The following is a 19,531-nucleotide window of genomic DNA, read 5'->3' as shown; positions in this document are numbered from 1 at the left end:
AGTAATTTATTTAAAGAAATAAATAGATATATTTCATTTCCATTTACGTTCAACAGAAGGCTTGTTTTTAGAATTCCAGTATATTCTGTGCCACAGAGATTAAAAGATCCTGACTTGTGATAAGCTGACAAAGTTACTTGAATTTCTTGAGAGAAAACAAAAGAACACATTAAACTTGAGAATGCTGTGCTTGAAATGACCTGAATTCTCTTTAGAATTCTGGTCTCTTGGAAACAGCCATGCAAGATTTGGTGATTAGAGAACTAAAAAAAAACCAATTCTTCTCTTAAGTGGCATTACTTGTGGTTGAGGCTGCCATCAAGGTCTTTGGTTCTTAACATTCTCAGCCTATATCAGTATCCTTGTCTGTCTTTCAGAAATAACTAAGTTCGGGAGCTTATAATGTCCACAGACTTGATTCTGGTTGATTTTTTTTGTTGTTTGTTTTTTGGTCAAAAAGCAGGTGACACTGGTGGTGATGTCCTATTGGCTGTACTGTCAGTGAAACAATAGTGTTCTACCTTTAGCCTTGACTTAGCATGGAGTCACCTGGACTGGAAGGGATCTCTAAAGGTCATCTAGTCCAATCCCCTCCTACAGTCAGCAGGGACATCCTCAACTAGATCTGGTTGCCCAGAGCCTTGTCAAGCCTCACCTTGAATATCTTCAGGGATGGGGCCTCAATCACCTCTCTGGGCAACTTGTTTCAGTGCTCAGCCACCCTCATTGTAAACAACTTTTTCCTAACATCTAACCTACCTTCTTTCCCCTTCAGTCCCCATTAGATCTTACCTACTTTCAACCAAGACCTCTTGTTTTCAAGCAATTCTTGAGGAGTTTGTCAACCTGCACTGAAATCATAGAACTGTTGAGACTGGAAGAGACTTTAGAGATAATGATTAAGTCCAACCACTTGCCTAGAGCTCACAGTCCCACCTCAAGCAGATTGAGGTATCAATACATTGCATTGAAGGGGAACTTGTCATAGAAATAGTTTTTGTAGGGAATCCTAAAGAACATTCTAGATTTTATATTATGACAGTTGCTGACCTGCCCCTTTGGCTATAGATACCCTATGGATAAGCAATCAGAGAAAGGAAAGTGAAGGGATTAATGAATAGGGCAACTCTCCATATCAGACTCAAATTGAGGATCCTGGGATGTCTTTGAGTCTTCATTCTGCGTGTCCCTACAGCCACAGCTTCTCTGTTCGTGCATCTTATTTAATTGATCTTGTTTCAGCTGGTGAAACTCAGAGGCCGCCAAGGTCTGTTTAAAAATGTGTTCTGACCTAGAAAAGTACAGGAGTACAGGGGAATTTTGAGATTTCTCTTGAGATGTATTGAGAAAGATTTCCATCAAGCTTTTGTGTTTGGTCATCCAATGGAAAATGTTGGTAGAATTCAGCTTGATGAGAGCTTTGCTGGGTGTATACCCCAAAAGTACTTCCAAAATAAGTATTCCTTGCTTATTGAATGTCAGTATTATTTTCCACTGCTGCCATAACCTACTGGAAGGTGCCATAGCATATATTTTAAGACTGCTGATGCAGTTTTGTAGTCAGAGATGGCAATTTGCCCTGCCAGGATGAGGCATGATTGATGGATTCAGAAGTAATAGGTATTAGTAGAAGTCTCTCTTGAACATCCTTGCATTTTCTTAGATTTGGCAACTGTAGAGAATTACCTCAGCAAGCAGCTTGCTTAAGTAACGTTGAGTTAGTCAGAGGCTGCTGCTATTTGAAATACTAGTATCATGTTTGTCAGAAGGGGATGTCTTTTGCTTGGTAAGGCTTGAGAACCTGCTTCTGACCTCAGCAGGGAGCATGAGAGTCATTTAGGAGGCTTAAATATAGCATACCCTAAGAAACAGGCAAGTAGGCAACGTTTTCTCTTCAGACCTTCCAAAGAGATTGGTAATGAAGGGCTTGTTGCTCAGAATATTCAAAGTGTTTTAAAATAACTAGTGTCCTGTTTAAAATCAGGGTGGGGGGTTGTAGCAGACTTTCATGTGCTTTCCTGAAACACTCAAATAGGAACTCTTGGAGCACAACTAGTGAAACTCCATGGTATTGAAGGTGCTAAAACTGAAGAAACTGCAGACTTACTATAGCTTGTTAAAGGTAGTGTTTCTCCCCTTCGTAGACGGGAATCTCCATGGAAAAATCTGCTTGCTTCTGAAAACAGGTTCTATGATTCATTAAACAGGTATCATCCTGTTGGGATTTGAGACTTTGTAATAACCCTTTTGACCAGTTCACAGTTGGACTTTTTGTACATGGATTTGGTAATCACCACATGCACCACCACGTTCCTTCTCATGTTTTGTCTGTCCAGTTGAACCCATTTTTGGTCCAGCTGAAAGCAGATAATGTAGAAAGCAAATTGAGATGGCTTAAGAAGCAGCTATGATTTCGTAATAAATTGTGTTTTTCTGGCAGTCACCACCTGCAAAGGCACAGATTTCTGCTGGATATGCCAGGATTTAGTGAACTGTTCGTAGTATTTTGAGGAGCAGGTTTTTTAAAATGTAAGTTCAGACACACAGGAATAGCAATTAATTCCCCAGGTCAATTTATAGCTGCTTTTCGGAAACTAAGATAACAAATACATTTTGCCTGATTTAAACATCTGGAAAAAAAAAAAAAAAGACTTGCTAAGCATACAATAAATTTAGTAATTTCTGTTGGGAGTGTATTCCCAAGTTAGAATTAACACAATTTGTATTTCAAGCTGTAGATCTCAGCTTCACTCTCTGTAGTGGCAGTCACAAAATACTGACACTGAAAGCCTTTAGATTTTCACAGCTTTCCACAGGTAAACATCAGATTCCAGTTTTATTTTTCATGAAGGCACTCACTGTGGTGACTACTTAATCTTTTGTATGAAAAGCTCCCCTTTCAGCTACTTATCTTGGATGGTGTGTTCTGCATGTTGGCATGAAAAAAATCTTTTTCTTGCATGCTTGATTTAAGGTGTCTTAGGGACTGTCAAGGTTGCCTTACTGTCCTGTTAGGCAATGCTATGAAAAACCACACGGGAGAGCTCTTTAGCCATCTTAGGATCTAATGTTTGGGGTGCTTTATTCACTAAGTTTCACTCATGGATGTTTTTCTTAATGGCAACTGCATTCACCATTAATCTTTTTCCCTGAGAAAATTAAAAAAAAGGAAGAAAAATAAGGTAATTTTGGGGCAAGACAGCTAGATTTGTCCAATGTTAGAAACCATCTACTTCACAAATTAGTCTTTCATATTTGAATGTGAAAGAAATGCAAGAATGTCTTGCATTTCGGGAAGCAAAAAGTTAATACATTCTTCAGACTGAGTGGTAAGAGCCCCTCAAGAGGCTTTCCTCTTGATGTTTTTGACAGCAGGAATATTTTGTATATGATTGGTAGAGCTGTCTTTTCAATCTGAATATCTGAAAGCCATGAAGCTGTCTGTATGTGGAGAGCTCTTCTTTAATCTCATGAAAATATTACAGTCATAAGTAATTTTATTAAAATATTAAATTATATTCTTGGTTGGGTTTCTTATATTGAGGCAGATAGTAGGTGCCTCTTGTCAATTGCCAAGAGTTACATTTTGAGAGGACATTGATTCTTATTTTCATGCTGTCATGCCATAGTGTTTGGGAACACAGTGCTAGTCACAGGAAATGGTCAGAAACTATATGGAGAGTCTGAAAAACTCGAAGTGATTGTGCTTGGACTAAGTGTTCACAGTATGAGGTGTAAACTACAAGTAATGCTTTTAAATATCAGATGTGCGATGAAGCAGCCATTGCCAAAGATCTCATCTTGATGAATGTTTTCAAGCAAGCAATTCTTTCATAACAAACTGAGCTGATACAGAAAAGCGTTCTCTGAAAGATCCTGAACTCTGTGGTTTGTCTTCATAGCATGAGCACACACTGCAGATTTTCTGGTGGTTGCAAGGTGAATTCTATTTTCCATCTTCAAGTTCCTACAATATTGTGTGTTCTGTCTTACTTGGTGGGTCGTGTATTTCATTTTGATGTGTTTCAAGCAATAATGTTAGCAATTTCTCTTTTGGAACTTATGTTTAAACATCTGTATTCCTACATCTAACCAGCTGTAGCAATTGAGCATTTTGATCCCAAGTGAAGAGCCAAGCTGGTATAACACCACAGGACGTTGCTGTACCTCTTACGCTTTGATACAAAGTCCAACAGCAAAGGGACAGTTACTGCAATCCCTTCTGCTGACTCTGTTTTGCGTGGTTAACTGCTGGCAATTTTTTCCTAAATGAGTGCCACCAGGCTTGTCATTGCACAGAAATTACCATGAAGCATTAAAGAAATTCTTGAGGAGTTTGTCACCTGCACTGAAATCATAGAACTGTTGAGGCTGGAAGAGACTTTAGAGATAATGATTAAGTCCAACCACTTGCCTAGAGCTCACAGTCCCACTACTACTTCTAAGCCTCTACCACCAAACCATGTCCCTCAGCACCACACCCACACATCTTTTGAATACCTCCAGGGATGGTGACTCCACCACCACCCCAAGCAGCCTATTTCAATGCCTGAGAACCCTTTCTGTGAAGACATTTTTCCTGATACACAACCTGAGTTAACTTGGAGTTACTGCCTTTTGAAAAGATAAATGGGCTTGGGTGTACCAGTTAAAAATACCCTTTCACAAGGTACCTATGGATGTGTAGGAAGGCTTTAATTTTTTTAATATACCAGGCTCTTCACTGCAAAAGGCACACCATTACAGGTTGAGGGGAAGAGAAATAGGCAGCTCTTGTGTCCCATGTTCTTCCTTAATGTTTTGCACACAGGGAATCTGCAAGAGGTAGAAGTATCTGCTGGACAGCAGAAATCTAAGAAAGTTTCTGTCGTACTAAAATGACATTTTGGTGTGGATGACCTTCCCTTTTAAAGGGAGGTGCATTTTGAGTGTTTTCCTTCAGTTAGCAAATCAAGAAAACAGTCTTGTCAGGGTATAAAAGTCATCAAGACAATCAAGTATGAGGCTCATTCAGCTTTTACTGAAGAAGAAAGTACACTTACAAGAAAGCTGTGGAGGGACATTTTACAAGGGCTTGTAGTAGTAGGATGAGGGGGAATGGATTTAAGCTTGAAGAGAGGTAGGTTTAGACCAGATATTAGGAAGAAATTCTTTACAGGGAGGGTGGTGAGACACTGGAACAGGTTGCCCAGGGAAGTTGTGAATGCCTCCTCCCTGGGGGGGGTGGTCAAGGCCAGGTTGGATGAGGCTTTGATCAAGCTGGTCTATTGGAAGGTGTCTCTGCCCATGGCAGGGTGGTTGGAACTAGGTGATCTTGAAGGTTCCTTCCAATCCAAACCATTCTATGAAGATGCATGAAAGCTGAGTAGTGATTTTTTTAGAAAGAAACAAGATATATATATATATATATATGTTAACTTTTTTTCTTGAGTGAGAACACAGCTGGTTTTGTTAGCTAAATAAAAAAAATATGGATATACTGCTTTCTTCTGAAAAAGGTAGTTTTGTGCTCTGTATGTGGAAGAAGCTAAAGCACAGAACTGTACCTTTCCTGCTGATTTATCTTTTTTTGTTTCTGGCCACCTTCCATCACAATGGAATGGACATATTTCACAATAAATAAGGCTGCACTTTGAGGTTGCAAATCCAGAAAAATGCAGTGTTTAATTCCTCCTAGGTACAAATTTTGAAGAAGTGAGACACTGAGTTTAGGCTGGGGTTTTTGGTTCAGTGGTGCTGTACACAGAGACATTGAAATAGGACCTAGTTTAATTTACTGCTACCCAGCCCTTCCTTAACATTAGCATACTGTGATAATCCTAACACTGGGGAAACCTCTTCACAGGAACTGTCAGCAGTTTTATCAACAGCTTCTTTTTGGCTTAACATTCTATAGAGTAATGGAGAAAGAATGTTAACCAAGATGTAAAAAAGGAATTAAAAACAGCAGCACATTCATAGAATCATAGAATGGTTTGGGTTGGAAGGAACCTTGAAGATTCATCTAGTTCCAAGTACTACCCTGCCATGTGCAGGGACACCTTCTACTAGAGCTGGTCGCTCAAGGCCACATCCAACCTGGTCTTGAACCTCCAGGGAAGAGGCATCCACAACCTCCCCAAGCAACCTGTTCCAGTGTCTCACCACCCTCACTGGAAAGAATTTCTTCCTAATATCCAGTCTAAATCTTACCTCTTCCACCTTAAATCTGTTCCCTCTCACCCTCACAAGAAGCCCTTGTAAAAAGTCCCTCCATCTCTGTCCCACTCCATCCATCCATCCATCCATCCATCCATCCATCCATCCATCCCAGAGAACTGTTTCTGTATTCCTGCTGTTAGCATCTAGGTTCTGTCTCTGCTCATAGTTGTAGATAAGCAGGGTTCTGTGGAACCATAGTAAGTACATGAGTCTGAGTAACACCTTGTGTAAACAGTGGGGATCAAAAGGAGAAGTGAGAAGGTAGAAAATCTGCTTCTGGAATTTGTGTTAAAAATGCAAGATGGTCTTGGTAAGCAAGTTTTTGATCTCTTCAGAGACTCCAAAACACCAGAACTTCACCTGAAGTATGATCTTACAGATCTTGCTGCTGTTACACTATTTGCTTTCAAGAAGCTTTAGAAGGCAATCAATGGAATACCTTATGTTGGGAGTTAGATAACATTGCTCATCTGTGTCCTGTCAAGTGTTGAGAATCTGCCAAGGTGGTTCCACAGCTTTCATAGAGTTACAGCATCGACATGCAGTCATTAGTGGGAGTGATTCTTTGAGAGGTCCTGTTTTGAAGTGAGTAAGCAGTTGAAAATGCAGAAGAGAAAGTATTTGACATCTGGAGACATTCATCTTTTCATGCCCATTATGAAAGAAAAAAAAACAATCAGAAACCACTGACAGTGAAATCTGGCTGCTACTTGAAAAGTTCTTGTTTTGAACTAATAACTCTTATGGTAATTCATTTCCAGTATGTGGAAAATCTTCTGGATTGTTGCTTTTTATTCTGTGTGGTATTTGGGGTCTGCCTGATTCTTCCTACCCTCTAACTCCCAACATGACTGGGGTTTTTTTTTGTTTTGTTTTTTTTTTTTTTTTTGTTTGTTCGTTTGTTTGGGTTTTTTTCCACTCTGATTCTTTGCTATGTTTTCAATAGACTTTTTGATGGGGAAGTGCTATGTAGCCTGTCATGATGAGTGGGTGGTAATTCTGGATGTGTTTTTGTACTGCAGACCAAAATCTACACCTACGGGGCAACCCAGTGCCAATGGAGTACAGTCAGAAGGTCTAGATTATGACAGATTGAAGCAGGTATGTACATGATGCTCTCACTAGAGAAGGACTTGTAGCTGGCCAACACTAGTTTTTAAATGTTTTGTTAACTAGTTCCAAAATTAAATAATGATTTAGTAATTACTAGTCATTATTTACTGAAACAAGTGTGGGGAAATTCTTAGCCACCACCCTACAATTACAGCTCCTTTCACAGGCCTGGGTCTCGCAACCTTTCCTCCTGGGACAGGCTTCATGGCCCTCATTTCTACTCTCTCCAGTAGTTCCCTGTCCCTTTTGAACTGGGGAGACCAGAGCTGGACACTGTACTCCAGATGTGGTCTCACCAGGGCAGAGTGGAGGCAGGGGAGGGCCTCCCTCGCCCTGCTTTTCTTGTTGTACCTCAGGATACCATTTGCTCTCTTGGCCACAAGGGCACATTGCTCTCTTATGGTCACCTTACTGTCCACCAGGACCCAAGGTCCTTCGCCATGATCTGGTTTTCTGGAGGCATTCAAAATCCACTTAGACATGTTTCTCTGTGACCTGCCCTAGGTGGCCCTGCTTTGGCAGGGGGTTGGACTAGATCTTCAGAGGTCCCATTCAACCCCTACCATTCTGTGATTACTTTTCACAGAGATGCTTGTTCCTGCTTTTGCATTAGACAGCACATACAAGACTGTATTCATGCTATGGATGGAACTGGGAAATGGGTTTGCCTGGAAAACCTTCCCTCTCTATCTGAGCAAACAAGCAAGGAAACAAACAACAAGCCCCTAGAACAGTTCTAGCAGAACAAGCATTGCCCCATTTTAGTATCACATGTGACCATCCATGGTCATGAGTTTTGTGGTGAAAGAAGGTCCAGTGATACCACCTTTTGTAGCTGTCCTGGCTAACAGCAAGGGAGAGTCTTGTGGGAGGAAGGTGGCAGTTGCCTGCTGGTGAGGAAAAGATGTTACGGGATGCTTTAGAAATTGTTTGGTAACAACCTCTATGTGGCAGGACTTTGTCAAGTGCCCTCACGAAGCAAACCAACACAACCAGAGGCTTGGCAAGGGTCTCTTGTGGCTTGTATGAAGACAGGACCTATCAGAAGAGATTAGTGGGATTCTTTTTTCTCCTTCTTGGTGCTCCTTTCAACTTGAAAGCATAGAGGATGGGGATCCTGTTGTCCCACAAAACACAGCTCTCCCAAGTTTCCAGCCTGCTGACTCTGACTATCTTTGTCAAGATTCTTTTCTCTGGAGGCAAAATCTTTTACTCTACTTTTACCAGATATGGGGCAATCTGTTACTTGCCGGAGTGCCCTCCCCAGCAACTAGTGGTCATGCTCCTGCTCAAAGGTTTCTTGCTCTTTTTTCAAGAGTCTTGTCTAAGACTGGACAAATTGGGAGACCAACTACAAATTACTTCGGGCAGGGGAGGTGTGTTCCATCAACAGTTCATAAAGGACTCAACAAGTCTAGAGTACACTAGAGTACACTACACTACTCTCTGTTGTGAACAGCATGCTAACTCCAAAGCTGAAAGAAAAAAAAAAAAAAACAGCTGGAATCATCTTCTGGATAAGGATCCTGCTGACTACAAATTTGGTCAGGAGGTGAAGGTCTCCTCTGCAGAAACAGACATGGGGTTAGTGTAACTCTGCTTGTAAAAATGGTGTCACCAAATCATCATTTAGAATCACTTACATAAAAGTATAGAAAAAACATCATGAGGAGTGGTACTGCACCCTATTTCCCTCACAATCTACTTGGAATACCTTGGAAACTTCATCTGCTGGGGTTTTTGGGGGTTTTTGTGTTGTTGTTGTTCTTTTTTCTTTGAATATTTGACTTGCAGTTCTTAATTAGCTAGTTTTTTTGCATTCCACATCATTGTTGGGTGGCTGTGCAGGCATCCAATGAGATCTGGACAGGCTGGAGAGCTGGGTGAAGGCAAACCTCATGAAGTTCAATAAGGACAAGTGCAGAGTTCTCCACCTAGGGAGGAATAACACTAGGCATCAGTACAGGTTAGGGGCCACCCTGGTGGAGAGCTCCATGGAGAAAGACCTTGGTGTCCTAGTGGACAGCAAGTTCTCTATGGGACAGCAATGTGCCCTTGTGGCCAACAGGGCAAATGGTATCCTGGGGTGCATCAAGAGAAGTGTAGCCAGCAGGTCTAGGGAGGTTCTTCTCCCCCTCTACTCTGCCCTGGTGAGGCTACACCTGGAATATTGTGTCCAGTTTTGGGCTCCCCAGTTCAAGAGAGACAGAGACCTGCTGGACAAAATCCAACAGAGAGCCATGAGGATGATTAGGGGACTTGAGCACCTTCCCTATGAAGAGAAACTGAGAGCCCTGAGGCTGTTTAGTCTGGAGAAGAGAAGACTGAGAGGGGATCTGATCAATGTCTATAAATATCTGAGGGGTGGGTGTCAAGTGGAGGGGGCCAGGCTCTTTTTGGTGGTGCACAGTAGTAAGACAAGGATCAATGGATACAAATTTGAACATAGAAGATTTCACCTCAACATGAGGAGAAACTTCTTTATAGTGAGGGTGACAGAGTACTGGACCAGGCTGCCCAGAGAGGTTGTGGAGTTTCCTTCTCTGGAGACTTTCAAAACCCACCTGGATGTATTCCTGTGCAGACTACCGTAAGTGATCCTGCTCTGGCAGGGTGGTCGGACTTGGTGATCTGTGGAGGTCCCTTCCAACCTCTGACATTTTGTGATTCTGTGATTTCATCTGTAGCAAAGCTTTCTTATTTAAAAGGGATATGCCAAGTATGGGGTTTATTTTCTATTTTCCTTAAGCAGTTACATTAGTGTAATATTCTAACTGCAGTTGGTCCCTTCTTCTCTCCTAAGTTCTGTAGGAATCAATTTATAGAACTTCTACACATTTGATATTTTTTTTCTTGATTTTTACCTGCAGTGAGGATGTTTTAGGTTTTGAGGCTCAGCTTGGAAGCTGAAGGGTGGATTATGCATTTCAGAAGGGTAAAAGATTGATTTTAAAACTGGAAGACATTCAGATATCTCTCTGCAGAAAAATTACAGGTGGCAAAACTAACCTGTTTATGTTGCAAAACTAATCTATTGTTTATGCTCTGACACCATAGGACATTTTAGATGAAATGAGGAAGGAGTTAACAAAATTAAAGGAAGAACTCATTGATGGTAGGTATCAATCTGTTTGCTGCTGTTCAGTCTTACTTAGAATAAGTAGCTACAGGTGCACAAAATGTAAATATAATGTTTCTAACATGAGAATGATATATTGGTAAAAGTAGCTTTGTTCTTAGTCTTTTCATTTGTGCCAGACTTTTTCTGATTGTTCTGTATCGATGTTTTCTGTTCTGTGTGGTTTGTTTTAATTGACACCATGTAGCAGGGGAGGTATAGGCTGGATATTAGGAGGAAGTTCTTCACAGAGAGAGAGATTGCCTGCTGGGATGGGCTGTCGAGGGAGGTGATGGAGTCATCCTCCCTGGAGATGTTCAAGAAAAGCCTGGATGAGGCAATTAGTGCCATGGTCTAGTTGATTGGATAGGGCTGGGAGATAGGTTGGACTGGATGATCTTGGAGGTCTCTTCCAACCTGATTCTATTCTATTCTATTCTATTCTATTCTAATAACAAAATTACAGTTTCCTGTGTCTGCTCTCTGGGATGTACTGTCCAGCCCCTTGGACTCTGTCTTCTAGAGGAATTTGTCTCTGTGATAGGACACTTAGTCTCTAACCTACAACAGACTGTGGAAGCAGGGTGAGCCCTCTTGAAGGGGTCAGTTGTGTATTCTGACTTTCTGCCTTTGTTTGTTTTGCTAACTTTACTCTTTCTGTCTCTGCAGCCATCAGGCAGGAACTCAGCAAGTCGAATACTGCATAGAAAGACTAGTACTAAGCCGATGTGACTCTTTAACTTGATTATAAAACTGACTACATTTTGTGAGCTGTTAGAAGAAGAACGGAGACAGACACTTGGAAGGAGGGAGAAACAACCTATTCTGAGAAGCTTCAGACACATCACTCTGGTGATAACGCTATTCCCCTCCTAGTTTGCAGCTTTTTTCTGACCTTTACAGCAGGGTGGAAAAGACTCTTAAAGTTACTGTAACGATTATGCAGAAATTCCTACACCTATCAGACAAGATCACAGTGCTTTGAAGTCTACTCATGTCAAGATCCAATTGCACACATTTCTGAATTTGTTAAGACAAAAACAAATAAAAACAGGGAAAAGCTTGGGAAGGCTTTTCAGAGAGGTTTTCTTTATTAATGAAGGAGTTAGCAAGTTATACTGTTGTACTTCAAATGTATCTCAGGTTTGTCTTCCTATCATATCTGATATTTCCATGCCTAATTTAAAAAGATCAGATGTGTAGAAGTTCTGTTCACCAAACACGGAGCAATTAGAAAGACCAACATTTGTTAAGCAAACGACCTTAGACGGTGATGACATATCAAGATTTGGGAATTTTATGATAGGAAGCCTCTCTAGTTAGCCTTCATGCAATTTTATAGGAAAAGAAAAATCACAAAAAAAAAAAAAAGAGAAGAGGAAAAAAAAGAAGCAAATACAGTCCAGACTTTAAAGATGTAGATGCCTTCCTACATTGTTACGATGCTTTACCAAATCTAAGACTTCTACATAATGCGAATCAGCAGTCAAAATGTAAATCATTAGTATGTTGTAGATTTACAGTAGATTTTGGGGCTTTTTTTTGTTTTGTTTTTGTTTTGTTTTGTTATTTTTTAGATTTTATGCATGTGGACATTTTTTGTAATGTAAACACAACACAGCCAGCTTTTTAATTAAAAGAAAAATTGCATGTCACAGAGTAGCCTTTTCATTTGTAAGGCTTAATTTATGCCCAGGAAGATGCGGGGTGAGGGGAGGGGGAAGGTGACACATTTTTTTTGTTATTATTACTTTCTGCACTTTTTCTTCATCTTACATGCATGTGTAACAATGAGGAAAATGTGACTTTTATCAGTAACCATGTTAATGGAACCAGGTACTTAATCCTTTTATATCCTTTTTTCAATTTTTCTATTTGGAACTCAGTAATATTTCCATAATGGTTCTGAAACTCCCATGTGAACCGAACTCATTTCTCAGTGAGAGAACAAACATCTGAATGACTGAGGGTGCCCCTGTGGAAGTGTGTTGTCCTTTTCCTTTTTACCATGACCCTCTGCTTCTTTCTGAGACTCCTTTTTTGATTGCCTAGTCACACAGAGCAGCAGTTATTTGCCTTAGAATGACAGAGCATCGGGTCACAATAAATGTGCCCCTTCTAATTTATCTGCCACCCTCCTTCCAAAAAACCCTCAAACCTAACAACAACAAAAAAGCACCCAAACCCCACAGCTCCACACAACCCAAACCCTGAAAAACAGCAATGGTTTTTGGTCAACAGTTTGAGAATCATTTTAGGAGAGATGATACCTTCCTGTTTCCCAGGGTTTTCAGATTGTATGCTTGATTTGTTTTGGTTTTTTTTTTTTTTTTTTAAACATGGTACATTTCAGTGGAATAGAAATCCTGTGAATTGGATCTGTAATGCTTTGGACAAAGAACATGGATTAAAATCTTCCCATTTCTTTTACACTGTCAATTTTTTTCTGAGCAGTAACAGTGCCACGTTTGCTTTGGGATCTGTGCTGATCCAAAAGAGAAGTTTACTTTCAACGTTCAGACAGATTAATGTTTCAGCTTCCAAGTTTATGCAGCTCCACTAGTAGGACAAATGCATTCAGTAACATATTGTCTTAAGTGCTGGACACCAAAGCAAAATAGCATTTACAGCCTCAGTGGGAAATTTTTCTCTGATTCAAACATTTCCTGTTTCTATAGATTGAAATTCTAAGAGAAGACTACAGTGGAAATACAACCTAACTCCATTTATTAATCATTTAAAAAACAAAAAACATTTTGCTGCATGCATTTATTGAAGGCATTAAAAAAAAACTGTAGTAAGTTTGTCAAACACTTCTGTTTGTTTTTTTTCTCAAAACAAGAGGAGGCATTTTCATCTTTGTTGATGTAACTTTTTTGTTTGATAGGGTCTTTTTTCAGCATTAACGAAGTTTACCCTTGTCAGAAGTCATCTTTGATTTTTTTTTTTTGTTTCCTAGGAGAGTTCAGGAGTAGCATAGTGGGAATAGTGGGAATTGGGTATAAGTGGTCCAAAATTAAAGGCTGAACTACTAGATTGTGCAAGGAACTGGCTTATGCACTAAACGTTTTGTGCCTTGGTCTATAATTAACATGATTTCTGTTTAAAAGGAAAAAAAAAAAGAAAAGAACAGATGTTGTCTTTTGTGCTGCTTCTACATCATACTTTCTGTAATCCCAAACTGCCCAATAGGTTCTTTCCAGAAAAATGAGATTGAATTCAAGATTACTGTAGACATTTCCTGTCCTACTGGCAGTTGCACCCTTTCCAGAGATTTCAGTATTGAAAATGAACTGCAGAAGCTAAGATTGTTTTGCTTAACTGGTTAACTAAGTTCTTTTTAAAAAAAAAAAAAACAACCAAACCAACCAAACCCATGTTGTGGTGGTTCTGTGCTTTTGTACAATGGATGTCTTAAGCTGGGGGCAGTTTAAGGGATCCTTTCTAATGCCAGGAAGGCGTTGGCTTTCCTCAACACTGTGATCTGACCCGTGATAAACCTGCACTATAGACAAGTGGCTACCAAGTCAACTGCAAACCAACTGAATGTAAAAAAAAAAAAAAAAACAAAAAAAAACAAAAACTTAGTGCTGGTGCTGAAATCTCTTCAGATAGTCATAATGATTTCCAGTTTGTTGTTAGAAGGAAAAAAAAAGTTATGATGATCACTAATGAATGTTGACTTTTCATGCATTTTAGGTTTACCTTCTTTTTTTAATTTTATTTTAATTTTTAATTTTTTATTTTTTAGTTTCTCCGTTCCTTCTCTGCTATTTTTTATCACATTGTGTCATTTTAAATTTCTTACATTGCTAACGTTTTGTTTGAGCGAATGAAATAAAATTGCAATATCTATACCTTGCAACCATTTATTTCTGGGAACTCTGTAGGAAACTCTCTGAGGCTGGTTGATTCCCAGTGTTTTGGACGATCATTCCTCACCCTTCCTTTTTCTGTTTCTCCATCAGAAGATTGAGTGAAGACTTCCCTTAACAAAAGAATGTAATTGCAAGGGACTGTGTAACTAACATTCATGAAGGGGTAACTGCTGTACAGAAATTAAAATCCATTTGAAATGTATGATTTGATTTACATTCTCACACTGACCTCTGTATCCACAGAGAATCTAGAAGGGGAGGGAGAGGCAAAGACTGTGGGAGGGGGAAACAATATAACTACAATTAGGTATTTCTCTTGCTGCTTTTATGTTCCTGATTTATTTTCAATACTGATAATAAAGAAAACCTACCATGAAAGATTAATAGAGCTCTCTGTACACTAAGGACAATTTGGCTCCATTTTATTTATTTTTTTTACAGTGGAATATTGACATTAGATGTTTGAATGTCCTTGACTTCACGTCCTTCTCTTCTCCAGGCTGAACAACCCCAGCTCTCACAGCCTGTCCCCATAGAAGAGGTGCTCCAGCCCTCTGATCATCTTTGGCCCTCCTCTGGATCTGCTCTAGCAGGTCCATGACCTTCTTGTGTTGGGGCCTCCAGAGCCGGTCACAGTACTCCAGGTGAGGTCTCACCAGAGCAGAGCAAAGTGGCAGAATTGCCTCTCTTGATCTGCTGGCCACACTTCTTTCAATGCAGCCCAGGATGCCATTAGCCTTCTGGGCTGCAAGTGCACATTGCTGGCTCATGTCAAGCCTCTCATCAACCAGTGCCCTCACGTCCTTTTCTGCAGGACTGTTTTCAATCTCCTCATCCTCCAGCCTGTATTGACAATGAGGATTGTCCCTGACCCAGAAAGTATGTAAAGAAAAGTAGGTGAAGAAATCAGAAGCCTACAAGAGTGGTAGAAGAAAGAGTATCCGGTAATAAAAAATACAGATTCTTTCCTTGAAAATGAAGGGATGAAGCTGCAAGAGGCTGTAATGATGGTGGCATGTTTAGCATGGTCAAAATAATGTTGGCTAGTGCATCTGGAGTTCATGTGTTCCCAAGCGTTTTGTGTGAGGGATACCAGAGGTGATGTTGATAGCTGTTAATAATTAAGGAGAGGCAAAAGAGCACTTCATAAAATATGATATTTTCTTACTGTGTAACTTCACTGCTGTGCTTTTATTGTTTCGTTAGTGGCATAGCAACATAAGGTGAAATATGTCACTGAAGTTGTGTTTTTACCATGTTTGATTATTATAAAGGAGGAAGTGTTTGGGTCTGAAACATGGCCCCTAAACTGCAGAGCAGCTCAAAGGATAAATGTTGTATGGAGAGACCTTGGGAAGCCTTGGGCACAAACAGGGCCTATGCCAGCAATAAAGTTTTGCCTTTTTCATTGTGTAATAAATTGATAATTGCATTTTACGTACCTTCATTGGCATGAAGTCATTGGTCTTCCGAGGAAGAAAACAAAGCCTGGAAGTGTCAGTCAGCCTGCGACCTGGAGCATCTCTTTTGAGGAAAGCCTGAGAGACCTGGGACTCTTTAGTTTGGAGAAGACTGAGAAGGGATCTTCTCAATGCTTATCAATATCTAAAGCACAGGTGAGGAATCCTGCTTTTGGATCGGCTGGATTGAAGGAGGGGGGAGGGGAGCTGAGGCAAATGATAGGAGATTCAACAGGGCCAAGTCCTGGGTCCTGCACTTGGGTCACAACAACCCTATGCAAATGCTCCAGGCTTGAGGCAGAGTGGCTGGAAAGTGGTTCAGCAAAGAAGGACTTAGGGGTGCTGATCAACAGCTGGCTGAACGTGAGCCAGCAGTGTGCTTAGGTGGCTAAGGCAGCCACCAGCATCCTGGCCTGGATCAGCAATGTGTGTGTGGCCAGCAGGAGTAGGAAAGTGATTGTCCCCCTGTACTCGGCACCTTGAGTACTGGGTTCAATGTTGAGCATCTCGCTACAAGAAAGACGTTGAGGTGCTTGAGCCCATCCAGAGAAGGGCTGGTGAAAGGTCTGGAGAACAAATCTGGTGAGGAGTGTCTTGAGGGAACTGGGCTTGTTTTGTCTGGAGGAGGGTAAGGGAAGACCTCATTGCTCTCTACAACTCACTGAAATTAGGTTGGAGTGAGGGGGGTGTGTGTGTTCTCCCCAGTATCAGGTTATAGAACAAGAGGAAATGGCCTGAAATTGTGCCAGGGGAGGTTTAGGTTGGATATTAGGAAAAATTTATTTCCTGCAAGACTGGTCAGGCATTGGAACAGGCTGCCCAGAGAGGTGGCTGAATCCCCATCTCTGGAGCTGAAAGAGGTTGCACAGGGGGGTGGCTGAATCCCCATCCTGGAAGTGTTCAAAAGACACAGAGATGCAACACTGAGGGACATCGTTTAGCACCAAACTTGGTAGACTTAGAGAGTGGTTGAACTTGATGATCTGAAAGGTCTTTGCCGACCAAAATGAATCTGTGCATCGGGTGCAACAAGATAACTGAGTATTTTCAATTGCTTGCTTCCAACCGATGTGCTCTGGAAGAGAATGTCCTTAGGTAGGGGATTCTGTGCTATCCATGTCATGGTAACTTCACATTCTGTAAGAGGCCTATGCTCTAGCAACTATAGCTTCTTGTGAGTAAAGAATGAAAAGCATTTGGCAGGATTTCTAAGCTAAGATTGATTTACCAAGTAACTGACATCCAGTTACCAAATAAATGAACAGCAATTACTGGCAATAAAAATCTCTTTTTTGAGTAAGGAGGTGGATGGCATCATCAGCTGGTGCATTTTGGAGCTCCCTGGAGGTGGTCAAGGCCAGGTTGGACAGGGCTTTGAACAACCTGGTCCAGTGGGATGCGTCTCTGCCTGTGGCAGAGGGTTGGAACTAGATGATCTTTAAGGTCCCTCCCAACCCAACCCATTCCATGATTTTTATGACGTCTTAGAAAGGTAGTTGAAGTACTTGAGAGACGGCAGAAAACCAGCAAAGTGTCTGCTCTGTGATGGCTTGCTTTTAACAAAAAAGATTTAGCTGCTCAACATGTACAAGAACAAGAAAAATCCAACTAGATTTATTTCATTGTCATCACGGCTTCCTTCTAGGTGGTATCCTGTGGTGCAGTTGAAGCATCTCTGAACTGTTAATTGAGCTGTTGCCTCCAAAATCTGGAGAACAAGTTCTTTCAGGTGTTCTTTGACTTCAAATAGCTTTAGAAAAGATAGAGGCTGTTCAGCCATGGTCTTTGTAGGCTTAAATGAATCTTTAAAGGCAGACACATGGACACAGATTTGTACTGTTCCTCTGTCCTCTCATTTGTCAGTTGTCCTCTCCTACCACACACATGGCAGAGCCTGACCTGGATTTTGAGGCAGGAACAGGAATTTTAGTTTTTCTAGCCTTTTTTTTTCTCAATGGAGGTTTTTTTGTTTGCTTGTTTTTTTTGTTTTTTTTTTACTTAGTTTCTCCTTGATAGTCTGGCAGCTGCTCTGGCAGCATTTGGCTCTTGTGTCTGTGGTAAGCAGACCCTCAGCTGCTCCTCTGGCAGCATTTGGCTCTTGTGTCTGTGGTAAGCAGACCCTCAGGTGCTCCTCTGGCAGCATTTGGCTCTTGTGTCTGTGGTAAGCAGGCCCTCAGCTGCTGCTCTGGCAGCATTTGGCTCTTGTGTCTGCGGTAAGCAGGCCCTCAGCTGCTGCTCTGGCAGCATTTGGCTCTTGTGTCTGTGGTAAGCAGACCCTCAGCTGCTGCTCTGGCGGCATTTGGCTCTTGTGTCTGTGGTAAGCAGACCCTCAGCTGCTGTTCTGGCGGCATTTGGCTCTTGTGTCTGTGGTAAGCAGACCCTCAGCTGCTGCTCTGGCAGCATTTGGCTCTTGTGTCTATGGTAAGCAGGCCCTCAGCTGCTGCTCTGGCGGCATTTGGCTCTTGTGTCTGTGGTAAGCAGGCCCTCAGCTGCTGCTCTGGCGGCATTTGGCTCTTGTGTCTGTGGTAAGCAGGCCCTCAGCTGCTGCTCTGGTGGCATTTGGCTCTTGTGTCTGTGGTAAGCAGACCCTCAGCTGCTCCTCTGGTGGCATTTGGCTCTTGTGTCTGTGGTAAGCAAACCCTCAGCTGCTCCTCTGGTGGCATTTGGCTCTTGTGTCTGTGGTAAGCAGACCCTCAGCTGCTGCTCTGGCAGCATTTGGCTCTTGTGTCTATGGTAAGCAGGCCCTCAGCTGCTGCTCTGGCATCATTTGGCTCCTGTCTCTGTGGTAAGCAGACCCTCAGCTGCCGCTCTGGCAGCATTTGGCTCTTGTGTCTGTGGTAAGCAGGCCCTCAGCTGCTGCTCTGGCAGCATTTGGCTCTGGTGTCTGTGGTAAGCAGACCCTCAGCTGCCGCTCTGGCAGCATTTGGCTCTTGTGTCTGTGGTAAGCAGACCCTCAGCTGCTCCTCTGGTGGCATTTGGCTCTTGTGTCTGTGGTAAGCAGACCCTCAGCTGCTGTTCTGGCAGCATTTGGCTGCTGTTTCTGTGGTAAGCAAACCCTCAGCTGCTGCTCTGGCAGCATTTGGCTCTGGTGTCTGTGGTAAGCAGACCCTCAGCTGCTGCTCTGGCAGCATTTGGCTGCTGTGTCTGTGGTAAGCAGACCCTCAGCTGCTGCTCTGGCGGCATTTGGCTCTTGTGTCTGTGGTAAGCAGACCCTCAGCTGCTGCTCTGGCGGCATTTGGCTCTTGTGTCTATGGTAAGCAGGCCCTCAGCTGCTGATCTGGCAGCATTTGGCTCTTGTGTCTGTGGTAAGCAGGCCCTCAGCTGCTGCTCTGGCGGCATTTGGCTCTTGTGTCTGTGGTAAGCAGGCCCTCAGCTGCTGCTCTGGTGGCATTTGGCTCTTGTGTCTGTGGTAAGCAAACCCTCAGCTGCTGCTCTGGCGGCATTTGGCTCTTGTGTCTGTGGTAAGCAGACCCTCAGCTGCTGCTCTGGCACCATTTGGCTCTTGTGTCTGTGGTAAGCAGGCCCTCAGCTGCTGTTCTGGCAGCATTTGGCTGCTGTTTCTGTGGTAAGCAAACCCTCAGCTGCTGCTCTGGCAGCATTTGGCTCTGGTGTCTGTGGTAAGCAGACCCTCAGCTGCTGCTCTGGCAGCATTTGGCTGCTGTGTCTGTGGTAAGCAGACCCTCAGCTGCTGTTCCGGCAGCATTTGGCTGCTGTTTCTGTGGTAAGCAAACCCTCAGCTGCTGCTCTGGCAGCATTTGGCT

At 42.2% G+C, this 19,531-nt stretch overlaps 1 protein-coding gene across 1 annotated transcript in view; it reads left to right on the top strand.

Moving 5' to 3' along the window:
• Positions 1 to 11,806, top strand: part of ENAH (ENAH actin regulator) — a 57,009-nt gene extending 45,203 nt beyond the window's left edge. The window contains exons 13-16 of the mRNA XM_054397265.1: positions 2,145 to 2,207; positions 7,224 to 7,302; positions 10,372 to 10,429; positions 11,102 to 11,806. Coding sequence (XP_054253240.1) covers positions 2,145 to 2,207; positions 7,224 to 7,302; positions 10,372 to 10,429; positions 11,102 to 11,139 — 238 coding nt within the window. The 3' untranslated portion in view covers positions 11,140 to 11,806. The remainder of the gene's footprint in view (positions 1 to 2,144; positions 2,208 to 7,223; positions 7,303 to 10,371; positions 10,430 to 11,101) is intronic.
• Positions 11,807 to 19,531: the final 7,725 nt, after the last annotated feature.

This window comes from Indicator indicator, chromosome 2, assembly GCF_027791375.1.
Source record: "Indicator indicator isolate 239-I01 chromosome 2, UM_Iind_1.1, whole genome shotgun sequence".
NCBI lineage: Eukaryota > Metazoa > Chordata > Aves > Piciformes > Indicatoridae > Indicator > Indicator indicator.
The sequence above is the reverse complement of the archived record's forward strand: the minus strand, read 5'-3'. Positions and strand labels throughout refer to the sequence as shown.